The sequence below is a fragment of the Rhinolophus ferrumequinum genome, chromosome 18, assembly GCF_004115265.2.
Source record: "Rhinolophus ferrumequinum isolate MPI-CBG mRhiFer1 chromosome 18, mRhiFer1_v1.p, whole genome shotgun sequence".
Lineage (NCBI taxonomy): Eukaryota > Metazoa > Chordata > Mammalia > Chiroptera > Rhinolophidae > Rhinolophus > Rhinolophus ferrumequinum.
The window spans coordinates 18,502,582-18,524,617 of NC_046301.1; the positions used below are offsets into that span (position 1 = coordinate 18,502,582).

At 35.3% G+C, this 22,036-nt stretch overlaps 1 protein-coding gene across 3 annotated transcripts in view; it reads right to left on the minus strand.

Moving 5' to 3' along the window:
- The window catches only part of ANAPC10 (anaphase promoting complex subunit 10), a 53,933-nt gene that overhangs the window by 15,366 nt on the left and 16,531 nt on the right, over positions 1–22,036 (minus strand). For all 3 annotated transcript variants that reach the window (XM_033134537.1, XM_033134535.1, XM_033134536.1), the window contains one exon: positions 16,705–16,825. In XM_033134537.1, the coding sequence (XP_032990428.1) occupies positions 16,705–16,825 (121 nt within the window). The remainder of the gene's footprint in view (positions 1–16,704; positions 16,826–22,036) is intronic.

Here is a 22,036-nt window from a genome sequence, read left to right on the forward strand (position 1 = left end):
TCCCATTTCCCTGCCTTCAACTCCCATCCACCACGACCCACCTCGACCCACAGTCTGCTGACTGAATCATAGCATTCCAAGATAGTTACAGGACATAACAGTTTCTTCTTGGGTTTTCACTTGCAATGCTGTTGGCAAAAAGAATTTTATTTGTAAGTGTTTTTATTATACTGACAAAGTCAATTAGTCTTGTGAACTATTGGTCTTTCTGCCTGATAACTTGGTGAATTATTCCAGTGGGACCGTTCATAACCTATAACTGAATGCAGCCAATTAACCTCAGAAACATGATAATACTGGTATTTAATGGCATTTTAGGTTTACTTTAACATACCACAGTAATGTAATTTTCCCAAAATTGGTGGTATATTATCTGAATTCAGAGTAATCAATAAGTAATCAATTTTTCTCAAACTGGATTAATTTGTAAGTTATGGTATACAAGTTATGTCATTTCTATTTTATGAAAGTTCACCATAAAAATATTGAAGGTTTTAAAAACAATAATCCTCTATTATGCTTACATTTGCCTATGTGGTTTACACAAATACAGAATATGAGAACCTTTAATATGCAATTTCCAGTGCTCTTATCAAGATTTCTCCCCAGGTGCAGAAAGCACTAGTACTCTCCCAACAGCTAATGTAGAAATAAATTTGAATTTTACTTCAAGTATTCAAAAAATCTTTAAGTTGTCAATTATTACTTTTTAAAAATACAAAAGAGAATTTACAGTAATTGAGTGCTTACTGCCTGTTAGATGTTGTGAACAAGTACTTTGCAAACTTCATCTTACTTAGTCATCTCAAGAATCCAATGAAACAGGCACTATTATTATCACTATTCTGTGTATGAGGAAACTCAGAATTCAAAGGAGCTAAATGTGTTTCCCAAGTTTCACACAGCTAGTAAGTGGCAAAACTGAGATTTGAAACCAGAACTGTCTAGTTTGCTAAATTGTGGTCTTTCAGCATCACTCAGTCTAAAAAATATGAGCTAATCTCTAGCCATCGCCCAGTATCTTGTATTAACTGGATCACAGAGTGCTATCAAGCTTCAAAACCATTCTATAAAAGAATGATGTCCAATCATTACTGAAAAACATCTAGAAGATGAATGAATGAACAGGGCTGTTTTGACAGGCACATAATTATATCAGCCCTAAGGTTTTATTAACAGTAAGACAATACTCCAGTTTTTCTTATCACTTCCAACCCAAATGCACTCTCACCTATATGAATCTATACGTGATCTTCCACACACAGGCCCGTACCCATATATTACCTGCCCAGACATAGACAAACTCATCCAAACTGTCAACCCATTACTTTCAGTTTCTAAGCCAAAAGTATTGTCTATTACGTTAGGCCACAAAGAAGTGAAAAGTTGTCTTAATAGCACAAGCATCAAGGAATATCAATTTCTTTGCAAAGGATTTTTAAAAATAAGTTGAGTAACTTCTTCATATAGTAATATTTTTTAAACTATTTGATCTAGTAAGCCAACTTAACATATATTCTAGCGAAATTGTATTGTGATTACCTGCTTTGTCTTTACAAATTCAAGCAGATACAATTTGTTCAACTGTTAGGCAAAATTGCTCTAAAAGCAAACGTCTATGAACAGGAGCACACCTGTGCATTTCCAAAACTCAATTACTACTACTACGTGTGAGGGGAGCCTTCAGATTGGCTAGAGTGACTCTCAGGGCTTAATTCACTGCTTAGTGGAAATGTCTGCAAAAATATTTGTGCAATTAGGATAGACAGAGCTTTGTTGAAAAATACTGACCAGGTGGCTCAGGTGGTTGGAGCACCGTGCTCCTAACGCTGGGCTGCTGTGAGCAGCTGGAGGTCAGTATGGGCTGCTGTGTGCTGCCACAGGCTGCTGGGTGCTGCCATGGGCTACCATGTACTGCCAGGAGCGGCCGGCAGCCAGCGTTGAGTGGCCAGCAGCCAGCGAGAGCTGCCATGAGCAGCCCACCGACCACTGGCAACCGACTGCCTCAAGGGGAGTGGGGGTGCGCAAGGCTCATAATACCACCAGCATGGGCCAGGGAGCTGTGTCCCATGCAACTAGACTGAGAAACAATGAAACAATGGATTGAACTGAAGTGGGTGGGGGAGGCGGAAGAAGAGGGAAAAGAAAAATACTGACTTGACTAAAAGTCATGGCATTTAAGGTATGTATAAATAACATTTTTTTAAAAATGCCCACTTATATCCCCTACTCTATAAATTTATTACTATGAATATTGTATTAGTTTATCTCGATATCCGATCAGGTTCTTCATCCTCCACCATCCTCCAGGTGATGTCTGATCATGTAACCTGTCTTCATCAAAGATCCCGCTAGATTCCTCCCTTACCCCTGATATTTCCTCTTAGCAATTTTTCATCCACTGGCCCCGGTCTTGGACTATAAATTTCCACTTGCCTATGCTGTCTTTGGGATTGAGCCCCATTTATACTGAGGTCTCTTTTCCCCTATTGCAATAGTACTGAATAAAATCTGTTTTCATGGCTTTAAAAAAAATGTATTAGATTAAAAGAATATACCCTGCAGAGAACGTATTAGGGCTAAGAAGTAGAATTCAGAGTAATCAATATTAAATCAGCTTTGCTTTTTTTCAAAAAATAAATCACATCAAAATAAAGGCCATGAGCACAAAAAATTTCAAGAACAGACACAAAATCAAAGAAAGTATCCAAGTTAGTAAACTATTACCTGAGCTAATACAGGGAGATCTAGTATTTTGACACTGTAGATCAACATGCGATGCAATAGGTTTTATGCTATTAAATGGGTCATATCAGAAAGATTAAAACTGTTAAAGTATTCCCTTCCAAAAGCCACAAAATAATAGTGCCACTGCTACTGTAGTTTCAGAGGATTAAATCCATATATTTAACCCAATGCCAATGGAAACTGCATTAAAATAAAAAACAAAAAACTAGAAAACCTACATGGGATGTATGCTCAGTCCAACTCTGGACAATTGATATTGAAATGCCAAATATCAACATCAATTTTTTTTTTAAACCACTTCATTCTTAGATCTGGCATAACTTGAATACAAGACAACCTATCTACTGTCTATTACTGGAACATAATAAAGAGAAGAGACATTTATCCCACACGTCCTGATCTTGTGTACTCATGTATGAGTAAGGATAAAGCAAGCAGTCATTACAAAACTAAAGGAAAAAAGAAGTATGGAAGGACACAAACATATATTGACTGAGAAACCTACTATGTATTTGGTATACCGCAGATGTTTTACACAGCTTACCTCATTTAATCTTCACAACCACCCAAACGAGACAGGTATTATGACTGACATTTTTGAAAATAAATAGAGGCTCACAAAAAACAGAGAAATTTGTCTTGTATCACAAAATAAAGAATTGATAGTACCAAGATTCCAACTGTGATCAGATCGACTCCAAAACCTACAATTACAGCAGCATGTGGCAAAGACAATCTAGAAACATGTTCCTTTGGCTTAGGTCTCGTCCTTCTGTCCCACGTTAAGTAGGATATTTAAAACCCAGATTGCAGATTATGAAACAGACTGGATTGTTGCCCCATAAGTCAAGGTTAGAGAACTCCCCGTTCAATGGTGAGTACAATATGACTCTAGGGGAAATAGCAGCAAGTTTCAAAGGACTACAACTTCAGGTTAAATGGAGTTCAGTGAGTCATGATAATTCCACGCTACTGATAATCCTGATCTCAGTCAACAGAAAATTTTCAAATTTGAATTCCATATTTGCCTTAGACAATTCTCTCTCAACACAAAGCAGCTCTTCATACAAAATCACTATTTTAAAGCCAAGAACACTTCTCAATACCTTTTACTAATTTACTCAGAGAAATGACAAATTTTTTAAATGGATAAAGCTAACGTTTAACAACTAGATTTTACAAACTAGCTGAGAAAAAAATTGACTTTTTATCCTTTTATTACCTTAAATGGGAAGCAGTTACCTAAATACTAAGGTAGAAGAGTAAAGGCAGGCAGAGATTTCTTTTTATTCCTCAGCTTGTTCTTATTCCCTAAAGTGCCTTCCTTATCATATTTAACCTGGGCTTATCACCTTAGGGCCATGATAAGAGGCAAGTTATGAGTCTATCTGATTCTCCTAAGATAAATTACAATCCCTTTAGTCATTATCTTCTCTAAAATCACATGCTCATAGCAGAAAGTGGGCTGCTAGGGTAGAATCAATTTACGAACTAACCTTTCTTTGGACCCTTTTCCTCAGTAAAGCTAAAACAAATGCTCCTTCACTATCTTTGTCATGCAGGGACTCTAGTCCCACTCCCCGCACAAGAACGCAGGATATAGTGAGGCCAAAAAGGAACACCCACGGAGCCATGGATAGGGGAGTCATACCACTATATTCTCGCTGGCGGAGACACAGGAAGCAGGAGCTACACAATCCGCAACTGCTGTCCGCTTCTCTGCCAGCCAACCAACCCCCTAGCGTAGCCACGGCAGTTATATCAGTGGCTAATGGCTAACTGGTAACAGCTGATGGCCACCCAGCCACAGCGGATGGCCATCTGATTACAGCTGACGGCCATCTAATAACCGAGCTAGCACCTTTCCACGTGAGGCCGAAAGCCTGGGAGCTGCTCTCTGGGACTCTGGCCCCGTAATTATTGCTTCTGACACAATCCAGAGGTTCTTCTTCTTACAAACAGATTAGCTTCCACAGAACTAGTATTAAGTCTATTTAATCACAGGTGGAAATTATTAACTACACAAGAAACTGCTAATACTATCTATTGGTGACTAACAGGGTGGACATACTTCTTCCCCAACTGCCCCCTCAAGATAGGTAGGTTTTTCATATCTATCAAAGTTCCTAAATTGAAAGTTCTTGAGCAGAGAAATGTGCGTGTGCGTGCATGCGTGTGTGTGTGTGTGTGTGTGTGAGAGAGAGAGAGAGAGAGAAAAAGAGAGAGAGAGAGAGAGAGAGAGAGAGAGAGAGAGAGAGAGAGATTCAGGAAAAGCATTTTGGTTTTCCTGAATTCAGATCTGAAAGAAATTTTTACTCTGGCTCTGTAGAAAAAGGTGACTTTGTAATAGAGTGAACTATGTCTTCAACAATATTTCTAACAGAATTACAATAACAAACTTCGTAATTTCTTATGCATTTCAATGTAGGACTATAGATTAACACTAAAGAGAAAGTCTATAAAAGCAATTTAATGAAATACTACAGCCAAAGTATAATATTTATAACAGCTAAAGAACATGCATGTCTTTCAAGCAGTTCCCAATTTAAAAAAAAAAATAGGAACTCTGACTCTTGGAAGAATAGTCGGAAGATCTAAGAATACGTTTTTAAGACTATTGGCATCACAGTCATTTCTTATACAAGTTTTGCCCTGTTCATAAAACATAGTAAAATAAAGTTTTCAGATTAAGTTCTGAGATTCTAGCAATTATATTTAAAATGAGTGTAATACTTGGACAATTAAAATACATGCAATATTTTTTTAAAGGCTATTCATTTTTCTCATGAATCTCAAAGAAACTGGAATTAGAGGAATAAATCAAAAGCCAGTTATTGTATATTGTTATTACAAAAAGAGACACTATATGTAAACAACATATATTGACTGGCCAGATTCACTACAATTAAGTGAAATGAGAGAAAAGCAAAAATGGGGTCTTGAAAGATGATATACTAAAAAACATAATTTACTCTAAGGATACTATCTATCATTAAATAATCAGAGTACTTTTTCCTCAACTTCAGAGTGTACTGAATCTGAATATCTAGGTTAATTCATACAAAATTGAAATTCATTAAGTTCAAGAATGTAAGATCATTTTAACTGTTGATTTTTTTTGGTAAAATAACACTATTTAGAGTAAACATTCACAGAGTTAGCATCTATATATTTTCAAATTTGCTTTCTAAATACAGATAAAATAGATATATTAATATACTGAAATAGTATTTAGTAGTTACTGGCTATAAGTTTCTATTATAATTACTTTATTTCTATTATAAAATTAGAGATGTTTTCCTACAGAAAGAAAAAACAAAAACCTGGGGTACTCATTATTATGAAATCTTCTTTGCGTAGCAGCAAATACGTAATCTCAGAGAAGAAGTAGACAAAACAGAAGTTGCCAGCATGTTATAATTATTATCTGAGCTCAACGGGCGGGTCAAACCCTCAGAAAACTTCTTATCCTGGGTGATTGGGCGGAGATGTTGAGCATATTGTCACACACAGGTTCCCCCACTACGCAAAAGTAGGATGTTCCTGTGAGAGCTTTCATTAGCTAAATAACAATATAAAGTGAAGAAGCAATTACCATTAATTTATATGGAAAAATTTTTGAGCATTCCCAGACCCAAAAATGACCTGCCAAATCATACCCATTAAAACATAAAACCTAACATAACAGAAATATATAGTAAAATCAGGAATGACACGATAAATACATGTTTTGTACACTCATTGAGCCACTCAAGCAACAGACTTTCCATTTTTTATTACTGAATAAAATAAGCAATGCATAATGGCAGACTAAAAGAGACCACTTTGCCACTCACTAGCGGAATCAATAACTTCGGCAGCTTTCAAGATTCTTTCTGAGTGTTAATAGTACAAATGGTGGACGCAGGCAAGTTCAACGCACACATATCCGTATTTCATTCACCACTATCAAAAAACACTGACTTATATCCAATTTTATACTACGTGGAACACCCTTAAGGGCTCTCTCTTAGGCTTTTCTGATACCTTAGGACACATCTTGCTAATGGATGCACAAAATAAATCAACATAAAGCATAGATGCTCAAAGATGCAGTTCACAGCTCTGGTGGCATATTACTGAAGTGCTGTGTGTGGTTCTCGGGGAAGGAGCTTGGTGGGGCCACTCTCGCTGTCAGGGTGCGTGCTGGCTTTATCAAATGGTTCGTGCAAAACAAACGGGGAACCCTCTTTTCGCTTTTTCCCTTTTTTCCTAAATGTGAAAATCCTCTTCGGATTTCTTTGGTTTAGTGAAAACAAGTACTAATGTATGTCTTTCGTAAAAGCAAAGTGGCATAATTCATACTTTCAAAAAAGCAGGGAATCCCTGTATTTTCTTTTTTTTAAAAAAAAAAAAAAGACTTTTTAGACCAGTTTTAGATTCACAACAAAATTGAGTGGAAAGTACAGAGCTGTCCCATAAACCCCCTGTCGCTACATATGTATAACCCCCCCCACGATTGATATCCGCCACTAGAGTGGTCCATTTGTGACAACTAATGAACCTACATGCACATCATTACCACCCAAAGTCCGGGGTTTACACTAGGGTTACTCTTGGTGGTGTACATTCTATGGGTTTGGACAAATGTATAATAACACATATCCACCATTACAGTATCATACTGAGTATTTTCAATGCCCTAAAAATCTTCTGCGGGGACGGCCAGGTGGCTCAGTTGGTTGGAGCGCAAGCTCAACAACAGGGTTGCCGGTTCAATTCCAGCATGGGATGGTGGGCTGCGGCCTCTGCAACTAAGATTCAAAACGACAACTGGACTGGGAGCTAAGCTTCACCCTCCACAACTAGAGTGAAGGACAATGACTTGACTTGGAGCTGTTAGGTCCTGGAAGAATACGCTGTTCCCCAATAAAAAAATTAAATTAAAAAAAAAGGTGTGTTTAAAAAAAAAATATCTTCTGTGCTCTGCCTATTCATCCTTCCTACAACCCCCAACTCCTGGCAACTCCTGATCTAAACTGTCTCCATAGTTTTGCCATTTCCAGAATGTCACCTAGTTGGAATTATACAGTGTGTAGCCTTTTCAGATCGGCTTCTTTCACTTAGTAATGTGCATTTAAGGTTCCCCCATGTCTTTTCATGGCTTGACAGAGCATTTTTTTTTAGCAGTGAATAACAACCACCGTCTAGACGTACAACTGTTTATGCCAAAATCATTAGCATTACAAATATCAATCAATTTTCAATAAAATATATTTAAAAAGTAAACAATTTTTAAGCACATTTCAAAAATCTAGTCAATCTATCCCATCAATCACTAGCTCATTTCCTCAGCTACACACTTTAATTTTTCTTAAAAACGTAAAGAAATGTTTTGGCAACTTTAAAGTGATTTTTAAGGGAAAAAATGGAAGGAATATGTACTGCATGCTGATTCCAAGCTACACATTGACTTGCTATGTGACATTGGGTAGCTCACACAGCCTCTCTGTCTCTTTTGTAAAATAAGGGGCTTGTCCTTGATTAGAAGCTGCTAACTGGTGGCCCTATGGCCACATTCATTCAGCCTGCAGACATAACATGTTTGCCCACCACGTTTTAAAAATTGGGAAATTTCACATTCAAATCTAGGTTTCTGATTTCTCTTTAAAAAGTGTAATTGGCAACACTGGCCCCACATCCCCATTTGGCAACAAAGGCTGAAACTCAGTAGAAGCTGTCCCTTTGGATAACACATGGACTCTTGGTGTTACGTTACCTGCCTCGCTGCTTAGCACCTACCTTTTTTTGATGAAATCTCATAAATTACCCCTAAAGTTTCTTTAAGCTCCAACATTCTCACATTTAGAACCATACATTCTCACTTGAACCATATAGCAAGAGGTTCACTTAACCTCTCTGTCAGTGTTATTTGAATATGGGGATAGTAATAACATCTGACCACCAATGGAGCTTTGGAGAGACCAAATGAAATAGTGAGTGGTGACTGCTTAGCACAGTGACATGCATGTATTATAGAAAGTGCTTAATAAATAGTAGAGGTAACAATAAACACAAATAATGGTAAACACAATTACTCAAAAACAATTCTATGGTGGTCAATCCAATCTAAATCAATGATGACAATCTGATTCTTCTCTTCTGAATGCAACACTGCTCCCATCAAGAACATCAACTATTTGCCTCTAATATCTGGAGATTAAGATATACTTTAAAATTATGATAAAATTTTTCAGCAGGTAATTTTCAATAAGATTGTTTTTTTTCTGCTACTTCAGCAGGTAATTTTCAATAAGATTGTTCTAATCAGGAACATTTTAGTTTCCAAGAATAAAGATTCACTCAAAAGTTTCTACAGGAAGAGGGGCTTACTAAAAAGTTTACATGCCCAGGGGAACCCTGGAAAACGTAAAGAACCAGATATCAGAGAGATGACTAAATGAAGAATATTGGGGGTACCAGTCACTTGTTCAACTCTATTTTTCTCTCTCGGTTGTCTTTGTTCTTGCATCGACTCTATTCATTCTACACCACCTTACCTTTTCCCATAAAATTTACATCCTTCGAACCTAAAAACTTTAGTTTGCACATGGCCCTTCACCTGACCCACCCTTTCCATATCACTATCTAGCTGCACCAAGTCTTGCTTCTAACTTGCCCATTTCTTGAGTCGTATCTCTAACAGAGGCAAAAAATTAAAAATAGAACTACTGTATGATCCAGCAATCCCACTTCTGGGTATATACCCCAAACAACTAACAGCAGGGTTTCAAAGAGATTTTACACACCCATGCTCATGGCAGCATTATTCACAATAGTCAAAAGATGGAAGCAACCCGAGTGTCCATCAACAGATGGATGGATAAACATAATGTGATATATACATACAATAGAATATTAGCCTGAAAAAGGAAAGAAATTCTGTCACATGCTACAACCTAAATGACCCTTGAGGAAATTATGCTATGTAATAAGCCAGTCACAAAAAGACAAACACGGTGGTACCTCGGTTTTCTAACATCATCCATCCGGAAGACCGTTCGAGTTCTGAACCGTTCGAAAACCGAGGTGTGGTTTCCCCATAGAAAATAATGCAAAATGGATTAATCCATTCCAGATCTTTAAAATCAAGCCCTAAAACAGCAATTTAGCATGAATTTTACTATCTAATGATACCATAGAGCCATAAACTTTACAGCATTCGCAAACAGAAATGTTCGTCAATGGAGACGTTAAAAAACCGAGGTACTACTGTACTTTATGCATCTACTTATATGAAATATCTAAAGTAGTCAACTTAATAGAAACGAAGTATAATAGAATAGTAGTTGCCAGGGGCAGAGGGGAGAGCAAAGGAGAAAAAGTTGTTTAATGGATACAGATTTTCAATTTTTCAAGATGAAAAACTTCTGGAGATCTGTTACACAGTAATATGAATATACTTACACCACTGAACTTTACACTTCAAAATGTTAAGATGGTCAAATTTATGTGTTGTTTTCTTTTAATCACAATTAAAAATTGTGAGAAGGAATTGGATTTGCCCAGATAATCTTTTTGAAGCAAAGTAAACAAACAAGGGTCAGTGACAAACCTATGGACTGACTACAGACATATTTATTTGACAGCTTTTTATTAAATGCCTATTGTTTTCAACAGTATGCTAGGTTCTCAGCTAAGTGCTCACCCTACCCCGTTCAGCAGGCCACACTCGCTCAGTAGACTTTCCTTATATAAAAGGAGTTGATAATCTGTCTCTCTAAAGCCACGCCATTTTCACTTTTATAAGTACGTATTTCTATTGTATTATATATCCTGCCACAGGGTTAAATAAAAGGTTTTTCCATTATTTTTTATTTTCTGTGCCCTTCGCTGTTACTACTGTCATGCTGCCTACAAGAAACAGTGCAGTTCATCCATAATTGCTGCAAAAAAGCACTTGAAAAAAATGACCTTACAGCACAATGCTCTTGAAAGAAACCTCATCAACTTCAAAGTTTACTTTAAGTTTGAATCAGCAGCACAAAACCTTCCAATTCAAAGCATTATGAAGCAAAACAAAAATCTCCTTCACAATCTTCTTACTTGGAACAAATACTATGGTAAGAAAAGTTGGAATTCTTGCTATTAAAACAAACAATTTCATTAGTCTCAAATCTATAAATTTAGAGACTATTACTCCAAAGAGTGATTAAACTACTTGCAAGACGGCCTTAGTTCAGAATTGCATTAAATAAATTGCCTGTTAAAAAACATGTAACACAGGCTTGTGAAGAAAAATTTTCCGTCCCTAACTGGATATTCAGACCATTCTCAGCCTCTGTGATATCATATTCTCTTGATTTTCTTAGCTCTTGCAGTTCTTCTCAGTTTTTTTCACTGGATAATCATTTTCTACCCAGTCCTTGAAATTAGCATTTCCACAGTTCCAGCCCTGGCACTCTTCTACTGTACACACTCCCTGAATGAATCAAACTCACACCTAAGCTTCTACTTTACACACTGATGATTCCCAAATCTACACCTCTAACCTAGACTTTTTTCCTCAGGTTCAGATCCATATACCGGACTATCCACTGAAAAGCCCTCCATCTGAAAAGATACCAAAAGTCAGTGACAAAAATTAATCTCATTAGCTTAACTGTTATCTCTGTCCCCACCCCGATGTTGCTTAACTCCGTATTCCATTTCTGAGTAATGGCAACATTCAACCAGTTGCCAAACCTGAGGAGAATTCTAGATGTCCCCTTCTACCTACTTGAACCTCCTACCCATACTCTGAGTACCCAGGGTAGCAGTCAGTCACAAGTCCTTCTGATTCTACTTCAGATACATCCTTGAACCCAACATAGTTAAACCTATAGCCTTAGTTAAATCCTCACAATTTTCACCTGGGTATTACCTACCTGGTCTTCACATGGCTCCAGCCCCAGCATTCCCAAGATTAAACTTTATCAATGTTTCCTCATTTAAACTCCCTAGAAGTCTGACAGACAGCACAATCTGACTTTTGCATATATATTTTCACTGTAACAATTACATATTTCTTCCCTGCAAGAATGTAAACTCCTTCTACGCAGAGGCCACGTTACCATTACCATCACAATAAATGTGCTGAATGAATACGTCTCCAGTCTTCCCAGCACTCCTCCCCTTCCCCCCCCCCCAGTTAGGCATACCTAATTACCTGCAGCTCCGCCATGACGCCATGACCTCACGCTTCCACACCTTACTGTACACTGTGCCCCTTTTAGAATGCCTCCACTGTATTCCCCACCTGAGTAGGCTTTATGTTTCTCCTTAAGATTCAGCTGAACCATCACCTCTTTGAGAAAAACTGTTTAAACTACTGCTCCAGTATTCCATGCGTTCGCACAGCCCACTCTATGTATTTACTATGGTAACTGTTGACATTTATTTACCTGTCTCTTCCACCAGAAGACGAAGTACTTAAGGGCAGAAACAGTGACTATCTTTGCTGTATGCCAGTACCTAACACAGTGCTGGCCCTTGGCAGGCCCTAAATAGAAATATTACCGAAAAAAGCATGAATCTGTCTTGTATGGGAATGCCAGGCTACATCTCTTTAAAAATCTATAGTCCAAAAAAAAAAAAAAAAGTATAGTCTAACTTGGTGGTCAAAAAAAAGAGACACAGAATATTTCTCTATGACATCTTATTGTGCAAAACATTTTAGTTTCAAAAGGAAATACAGCCCAAATGCATAGTTACCTCAACTCCATTTTGGAAATAAGTAATGTATATAATTATGAATATTTTTTTAAGTGCATATGTTACTTTTAAGACAGGATAGACATATCTGGCCTAAAAATTATGTGTATCACATCAAACACTCTACGCATTTGAAAGATGTTCTAAAGTTAGTTATAAAAACTAATTTTAAGTAATATTTTTTTTAGTTAAATTCAATAAAAACCATTTTTTCCAAAGGCTCAATAAATTAAACACTCTCTCTTATCAAACCAATTTATGTTTGTAGATAACTGCTTAAATCATTCCACTTTATGTCAAGTTGTTTAAAATAGGCCTCTTATAAGAAAGTTAATACCAGTAGATTCGAAGATCAATGGATATAGTCAATGCCTTGGTCTTCATCTTCTTATTCTACCACATACATTAATGGAGCTCAAATTAGAATAGTAAATGTTATTTTAACAGAAAAGTTAACTTATTAACCACTTCTGTCAAAGTACCATATATGGACTCCCATAGCCATGCTACTGATTTAATATACAAGGTAGAGAGCCAAAAGGCTCTCCCACATGGAAGAAAGGGCAAGTATCATTACAGTTCTCTTAACACTGAAGACTTGTTTCAAGCCACCGCTTTAAAAAAAAAAAAAATCACTCAATAACAGCTTTACTATCTGAAGACAGAAAAAAACAAGGCTTAAAATTCACTTAGTGCTCCATCTTGTGCTCCCTCAATATTTTATCCTTTGGTGGCCACAAATTTTAGAAGCAAAATGCTAACAATGAACCAGAGGACAACTTTCACATATGTTGAAAATATCTACTTAACCTTAAGAAGTTATTTTTCATAGAACTGAATAGAAATAATTTTGAGAACTGTGACTACGTGTCTAATAAACCACTTTAGTTTTACATTTAAGTACAAACATTTCTACAATAGTTTTTAAAAAGACAAATACCCTCTGCGGGTTCCACATCTATGGGTTCAACCAACCACAGATTGAAAATATTTGGGGGGAAATAAAAAGTTACGTATACTTTGTAGTTAGGCCTATGATGGTTGAAACTGTACTGAACATGTACAGTTTTTTTGTCTTGTCATTATTCCCTAAGCAATACAGTATAACTATTTACATAGCTTTACATTGTGTTAGGCATTATACATAATCTAGAGATGATTTAAAGTATACAGAAGGATGGGCATAGGTTACATGCAAATACCACACATTTTACATAAGGGACTTGGGCATCTACAGATTTTGGTTGGGGAGGGTGTTCTGAGGGAAGACAAAACTGGAGATGTTTTCTAAAATGTTAAAATGGTCACATCTGAGATACAGTATTATTTGGTTCCTCACTCTAAATAACAAAAAAATCTCCTTCACGTATGCTCTGAAAACAAAGGAAAAGGACATTAAAAACCAAAACATAATGCTAAAATACAAAGGATTGAAAAATTTAAAAAGAACCTATATCCTTATTTGAAAACTTCTCTTGAATAACATCTTGAACAATATGAACCTGACTTCCGGCATAAAAGTAACACAATTGAAATAAAGAATTCTGAAAAGATAATGACATAAAGACTCACGTAAATGAGTGTTAAAGCTTACTTCTATTTAGAAATAGTCTCTTGTATAGAAGCAATATATTATAAACATCTTATAGAATGTTCTTAGGTTGTTGGTTTCTGATTTGTATAGGATAAATGACTTTGAAAAAAAAAAGACAAGAAAAAGATAGAATGAGCCACATAAATAAATTCAACTTTGGTGTCAAAATGATCTGGCCAAACCCAGCTTTAGTATCTTATTGCCATTAAGCATAAAGTCTAAACTTCACTTCCATTTTAAGTCCCTTCTCATGTAGAGAGGTTAAAATATGTATTCTAGAATAGTAAAGGAAGGGCCTGATCTCTTTGTAGAGATATTTCAATAAATGTAACAAAGATCTAGATAAAAATTCATGCTTCATAACTGAAATGAAGGAAAACATGATAGAAAAAGAATGATTTTGGGATAAGTAGGATAGCCATTAACTTTTCTCACCCTGAACTAAATTTTTTTTAAAGTTATTACTCAAATCAATAATAAAATTACAGAAAATAGGTTTTTAGAGTGCTTCAAGTAAACAAATCCATAATTTCTAGTAAAAAAGGAAAAACTATTAAAACACTTCAATACACACTACACCCTCCAGTGGGCAAACATCCATGGAAAAATATAAAAAGATTTAGTTGGATTTTCCACTCAGTTAAATCAGTCCTATAACTAATGAAATGATGGCTCTGAAACCTCATAAAAGTTCACACTATTTTAATCATTTAGTATCTGAGTTAGAAGAAGCAAAGATTTTTTTAAAAAAATAACAATTTCAATCTTACAGAGGAGTAATGTAACAAACAAAAACATGATTTGCTTATTTTTCCTTAAAAAATAAAGTGCTGTCAAATTCTTATTTCTTTAACTTATAAAGGAAAAAAGGTAAACAGAATAAATCACATGTAAAGATATGCAATTAAAAGATGAAGTGTCCTTTATATCATGAGCTGCAAAGGCAGCACTAATATTTTAAAGGAAAATCCAAAAATTATGGTTCCTTAGTGAGAACTGTGGCAGAAAAGCAGTATGTTCATTACATTTTTCAGGAAAACAACTTACATTATCACCTGGTAATATTTAGTATTACTGGTCTCATGAGGCTATGTGGTCACTACACAGAAATATAAACACACTTAGAATAAAATTAAGAGACTACCTAAAAGAGCCCTTATTCTATATGGGTAATGTTTAGCACTTAAATGATATAACGGAAGCAAAGACTAGATTAAAAGTATTCCAACAATGGCCCAAATAACATTTAAAGGTTCTCCAATTTACAACACAATATTAGACATATATTTAACACATAAATCTAGAAATCATGTGTAAAGATGTAAATTTCCCAAAATGCATCAAAGAATTTTTGTGTTTATATACGAAAAACTAGTACAACTTAACACTGCTTGAGGCATTGAACTCACTAACTCGGCTATGAGACTAGCAATTAAAGGACAACAGTGACATCTAGCGAACATTTCAAATGTATACCACACGTATCTTGGATCAAAACATTTTGTTTCTAGTGTTTCACATATTTCAACCTGCCTGAGGAATTACATAATAAAGCTTTAGTTGTAAACCAAAACAAGGCAACTCTACTCCCAAAGGGTTTCTCAATAAGAGTGACCCAATCACGTGATAAATAGAAAATGTAGAGACAGGGTCTAAATATACACACTAAGCCAAATAAAGTTCCAGGACACAAATTAACTGGAAATCTTTCAAACATCACAGATGCTTCCCAGATCTCTCAGAACCAACTAATTTAAAAGATTTTGATGATTATTTGAGCTCAATGATTTTCTGACAAGAAAAATGCTAAGGGCTTAAACTTCACAAGTATGTAATTCAAAATCACTGAAAATATCTCTCAAATGTAAATATTTTGGAACTGGTAAAATTCAGGTCACAAAAGCACTATCCTAATAGCTTCAAAAGTTATACAGAAGATAAATAAATTGCGGTATAGTCAAACAATGGAACAAAGCTTAGGAATGAAAAAGAATGAAGTAATGATACATGCAACAACATGGACGGAATCTTGAAAAACTCAGGCTGAGTCAAAGAAGCCTTACGTAAAAGTTACAGTCTGTAAGATTCCATTTATATGACATTCTAGAACAGGCAAACAGCTCTAAGAGTGAATGAATACATACATACGTACCTACATACATCAGAATAATAGTTACCTCTGAGGGTAGGATGGAAATGGAGACTGACTGGAAAAGGGTACGATGGAATTTTCTGGGGTAACGGAAATGTTCTATATCTTAATCGGAGTTGGGGTGACACAGACATATGCATTTGTCAAAACTCACCAAATAATATACTTAAGATTTGTGCAAATTTTATATAAATTTTACCTTAAAAAGTGAACCTTAAGCAACTATTAGTAACTCCAGTTATCATCTATCATAGGGAAGTACTGGGGGTGATATGTACAGATAGCTGCAACTTACTTTGAAATACATAAAAATTAGATGGATTGATGGACAGATTGTAAAAAAATTGAAAATGTTTTCTTAAATACCAACAATTTTCCTTTTATATAATAACATTTTAATTAATCTAATGTTAAATGCAACTATCTTCTAAAGAGCATGAGTTACAGGATAACTGGTTCTAAAATTTGAAAGACATACCCGAATTTCTTGGAGGTTGTGGAAATTATTTCCTACTCTGACTGAGATCTTGCTTGGAGTATAGCTTTCATCAGATTTGTAGTCCGCATAAATACATAAGGTCTTCACCGTTGTTTTTCTTCTAAAAGTAATAAAGTAAAAACATGACCTTTATCATGTGGAAAGATTATATCTAAAACATCTTATCTTCTGATTTTAAAAATCATAGTCTCCTAAAATGAGTATTTAAATCAACAGTTTCCATGTCCTTTACTTTTAACGCTGAAAGCAAAGAATACATAAAAATATAGATAACATGTTTTATTTACACACACATCTCTTATCTAGAACTTGCTCTCTCTCTTATTAGAAAGAGAGAGCAAAGAAGGAAAAGTTAAGCCAAAATAGGCACCTTAGAGTACAAACAAGAATTAAGAACTTCAGTCTTCATTTGTATTTTAGACAAAGAAATTACTCTGACAAGCTCGGTTTTCTTTACTAGTTAATCACTTAATTTCCTATGTTAATAATTGAGAAATTAAGTCCAGCAAAGATAAAGGCTTTTTTTTTAAGTAGAAAGTATCATCTATTCCTTAGTGCAATAAAATTCTGCCGTTTTTTTAAAATATACTTAGATAAGCAAAAACTACATAAGGGAAAATAAATCTCAGAAAAAATGCAAGTGACTAAAAAACATGAAAATATGTTCAATCTCTAAGAATCAAAGAAATAGAATTTAAAACACACAGACATTGGTTTTGTTATCATATTGCAAAATATTCAAATGACAGCTAATACCCAAATTTGATTAGAAAAAGGTACTTTCATAGCCAGTTAGTTGGTACACAGCTTTGAGCCACAATTGCAACTTCTAACAATGCATTAAAACACAGTAATAATACAACTACTTAAAAATGGATGCAGAAAAAATGTTTACTGTCTTGTGGTTAAATTACTGAAAAATTACAAACTAAATATCTATCTCAATAGGAATTAATCAAATAAATTATAACATATCCATTCAATGAAATATTATATAACCATTTAAAATAATCACGCATATATATAAAGCAGGAAAAAAATTTCTGCAACACAGTATATACAGAAGGATCACATTTTAGGAAAAACAATATTTTAAAGGCCTATAAAACTATATAAATGTATAGAAAAAGACCTAGACAGACTCATACAAAAACAGTAAAAGTGGCTATTTTGGTGGGGAGTGGAACTATAGGAGATCTTAATTTTCTCCTTTAGGATTTCTATATTTTCTGAATAATTTTTTTAAATAAGCATGTGTTATTTTGGTCATTAGAAAAAAAATTAGACAATTTTAATATTAACCAGAAAAACCATTAAGAAGTCTATTTAAACATGCTTTAAAAGTTAAGTTCTGGTATAAACTGGCACTAACTTAGTAACAATGAGATCCTTGAACAGAAGTAGTCTGTGTCAAAAGTCAACCTATAAAAACAGCAGGGGATCTGTAGCTCTTATGAGGCGACCAAACTTCTGTAGGCCAAGCTATTCATCAGAAAGGGATGGGGAAAGTTAAGGACTTTCCCTCAAATAATAAAGACAGATGAAGATGTAAAACGCTAAATACCCAGGAACCGCTGACAGGATAAATACCATTACCAGGTTTTCAAAAGGCCAGAGGTATCAAACTGACATCTTTCTATTTCTACTGGGCCAGGAAGAAGACATGAGAGAAAGCAAAGGAAGAAGGGGAAATTCTGAAGGGCATACAAAAGATTTTTTCCCCTGATGAGCCAGAGGCAGGCAGTGAAAGGTCTTTCTTATTAGAGAGAGATCAAAGATCATGAAGATTACTCCTAAGGACTTTTTTTTTTTTTTAACAAAAGCAGATGAAAGGACCAAGCTTTATGCTCAGAATAATTTTATCTCCAAGTTATGAAATTCAGGATAAATTAGTCACTGGAACCTACAAGATAATCAGGGTGAGGTTAGAAAGGCAAATAATAACACTAATCATTATAAAAACAGCAACAGCGGCAAACAGCAGATGAATGAATTACTCTGGCCCAGCGGTAATGCTTTACATCTCATCTACTCCTCAACCTTGTGTTTCCCGGAAAATAAGTCCTAGCCGGACAAACAGCTCTAATGCATCTTTTGGAGTAAAAATTAATATAATACCTGGTCTTACTTTACTATAATACAAGATCGGATCTTATATAATATAATATAACATAATACCTGGTCTTATATTAATCTTCGCTCCAAAAGACACATTAGAGCCTATTGTTCGGCTAGGTCTTATTTTCAGGGAAACACAGTATCACCTTCATTTCACTGATTTTAAAAAAACAACACTCAGGTTTATAACTGATTTAAGGTCAAAAGGCTGGTAGGTAGTCACTGCCGGAATTCAAATGTGTGTCCGGCTGCCTCACGTGATCTTAACCACTATCACCTTCCTACTAAGTAATTGTGCTTAGCTTATTCAACAGTCATTAATACCAGTTTACAGTAACATGGAGGTGTTTGTACTGTTTCCCCGAAAATAAGACCTAGCCGGCCAATCAGCTCTAATGCGTCTTTTGGAGCAAAAATTAATATAAGACCAGGTATTATATTATATCATATTATATTATACCCCGTCTTATATAAGACCTGGTATTATATTATATTTATTATATTATATTATATTAGACCCAGTCTTATATTATAGTAAAATAAGACCGGGTCTTACGTTAATTTTTGCTCCAAAGATGCATTAGAGCTGATTGTCCAGCTAGGTCTTATTTTCAGGGAAACACGGTAGTTCTTTAAATTTTCTCTACACCATGGGATCTTATCCTAATGTCTATGTATCCTGAGAAATCATATGTAAAATTTATGCTATATAGTTTCATTAAATTTGTAAAGGAAACTGTGACCTAACCAAAAGTTTAAAACTATTACTCTAAAATGTACCCACATAAAATATTTTTTAAATTATTTATAAATTTTATCTCATGATGAATTTAAAAAATAATATTGCATAGAAAATGATGTTCTTTATCAATAGCAGTGTACATGGGAAGATTAACTGCACAGATTATGAGACATAGTGTCATCAACTGAAATTGCTCAAATCATCATTATAAAAATAATCACCATAAACTGAATGCTTACTATATGCCAGACATCCAGCTAAACTCTTGGGATAAGGTATTGTAGGAAGGGAGTATTGTAGTAATACTTCCCCATTTCTGGTGCCATAAGTAACATTTCCAGCTTCTCTACTCCCTCACCCATTATTCCCTTTCTGCTGAGAAAGCTGCTGACAGGAAGCAAACATTTGCTTTGTTCCTTCCTGCCACAAATTTAATAGGGACAGGCTCTACCTGGTCTAGCACTTTCATAACTGGATGGGTAAGTCTGTTTAATTCTAGGGTTCATAGTAGGAAACACTTCACTGCAGCTATAAGCCCCTCTGTCAGTTTTATAAGGGTGATATTTTGGTCTCTATCTGCTGACTCTTGAATAACTTCTCAACTGATTTGCCATGACATTGCAAGAGAAGACATCAGCGACATATACTCCTAGTTGCCAACCTAACAGCCCTTTTTCCCTTCTTTCTTCATAACATCCAGCAAGACTATATTCCCCAGCTTCCCTTAAAACGAGGTATGACCATGTGACTAAGTTATGACCAGTAAGATTTAAACTGAATGATTGTGTGTTATAAAGTTTCTTTAAAAGGAAGACATGTCCTTTTACCTTTCCTGCCTTCTCCTTCCTGTTACCTGGGATATGGACATGATGGGTGAAATTCTAGTAGACGTCTTGGATCATGATGCAACCTTGTAGATAGAATCCATGAGCTAAGAACAGTGGAATGGAAAGAGAAGGAATCTGGGTCCACAACATGCTTTGGGGCTACCATACCTCTCCCGGAATGCAAGGCTCCTCTTCTATGAAGAGGTAGAAGAAATGAATTTCCACACTGTCTAAAACACTGTTGTTAGAAGCTCTATTACTAGAAGTTCTCATTCCTATTTAATATAACATTGTGCCCACTTCACAGATGAGGCAACTGGGGCTCAGATTAGGCTGAGCAACTAGTCTTCACTTACACATCTAGTAAAGCACAGAGCCAAAATCGGAACCTAGTTCTGTATGACTACACTATATAAGAACAGCTACAAACTCCTGAGGTACAAGACAAAACTAAAAAAATAGTTACCAAATTCTGTTAATTATTTCCTGTTAATATGCTACATACTTTGAATATATATATATATATATATCCAGGAGGTGCAAAAAAACGTATACACATGACTTGTATTAATCTTTTGTTATTGGTAGCTATTGAGCAGTACAATTGTAATAGTTTTTTCCTTTCTTAAAATGTGTATACATTTTTTTGGCACCGTGTGCGTGCATGCATGTGTGTGTGTGTGTGTATAAATCAGGAACAGAATGTAATCAAATATACAGAGGGTGCCAAGAAAATGTATACACATTTTAAGAAAACTGTATTAAAATTGTAATACTCAATATATACTGATAACAAAAGATGAATACAAGTCACGTTTGTCTTCTGCAATTACAAGAGGTGCTCAAAGTGGTTACCATCAGCATAATTTTAATACAGTTTTTTCCTTTCTTAAAACGTATAAATACTTTTTTGGCACCCTGTGTATGTATGCAACCATATATATATATATATATATATATATATATATATATATATATATACACACACATATATATATATGATTACATTCTTCTTTGTATATATGTACATAAATGATTACATTCTTCTTTGTTCCTGGTACAAGGTGGAAAATACCCTCTTTGTATAAAAGTTTGTTTCTAATCAATGCTAATAGGATGCTAAAGTGAAAGTTTTCACTGAAGACGAAGACAATAAAGACCTTGTTTTAATAGAACATACCAGACCTTAATGCAAAGCAGCAGATAATGGTTATAAATAAACAAATAAAAAGCCATGGATGTCTCTCCATGAAGAAATAACTGTTACAGGACACTTACGTTCCCACCCTATACAACTAGAATAAACAGACAACCTGTACGAAAAACTGTCTGCCGACACTGAACAACAGGCAGTACAGGACTGAGTCCTGAGGGAAAGGAAACAAATGCAGTGAGCCCTATGGAAACCCAGCAGAATCTAGCAGTCTCACCGAGTTGAGGAAGGAGCTACACTGAGAAAAAACCAAAACAGAAATCGGCATGGAGTCCCCTGGAGACTTTGGATGAATACCAATCTGCACATCCAGAGGGTGACACTGAACAAAAACACGCAAAGAACAGCAACTGCTGAAGAAAGAACAATTCCTGGGCAGCAGTAAGCCAAAATATTCCCAGAGGTCACACA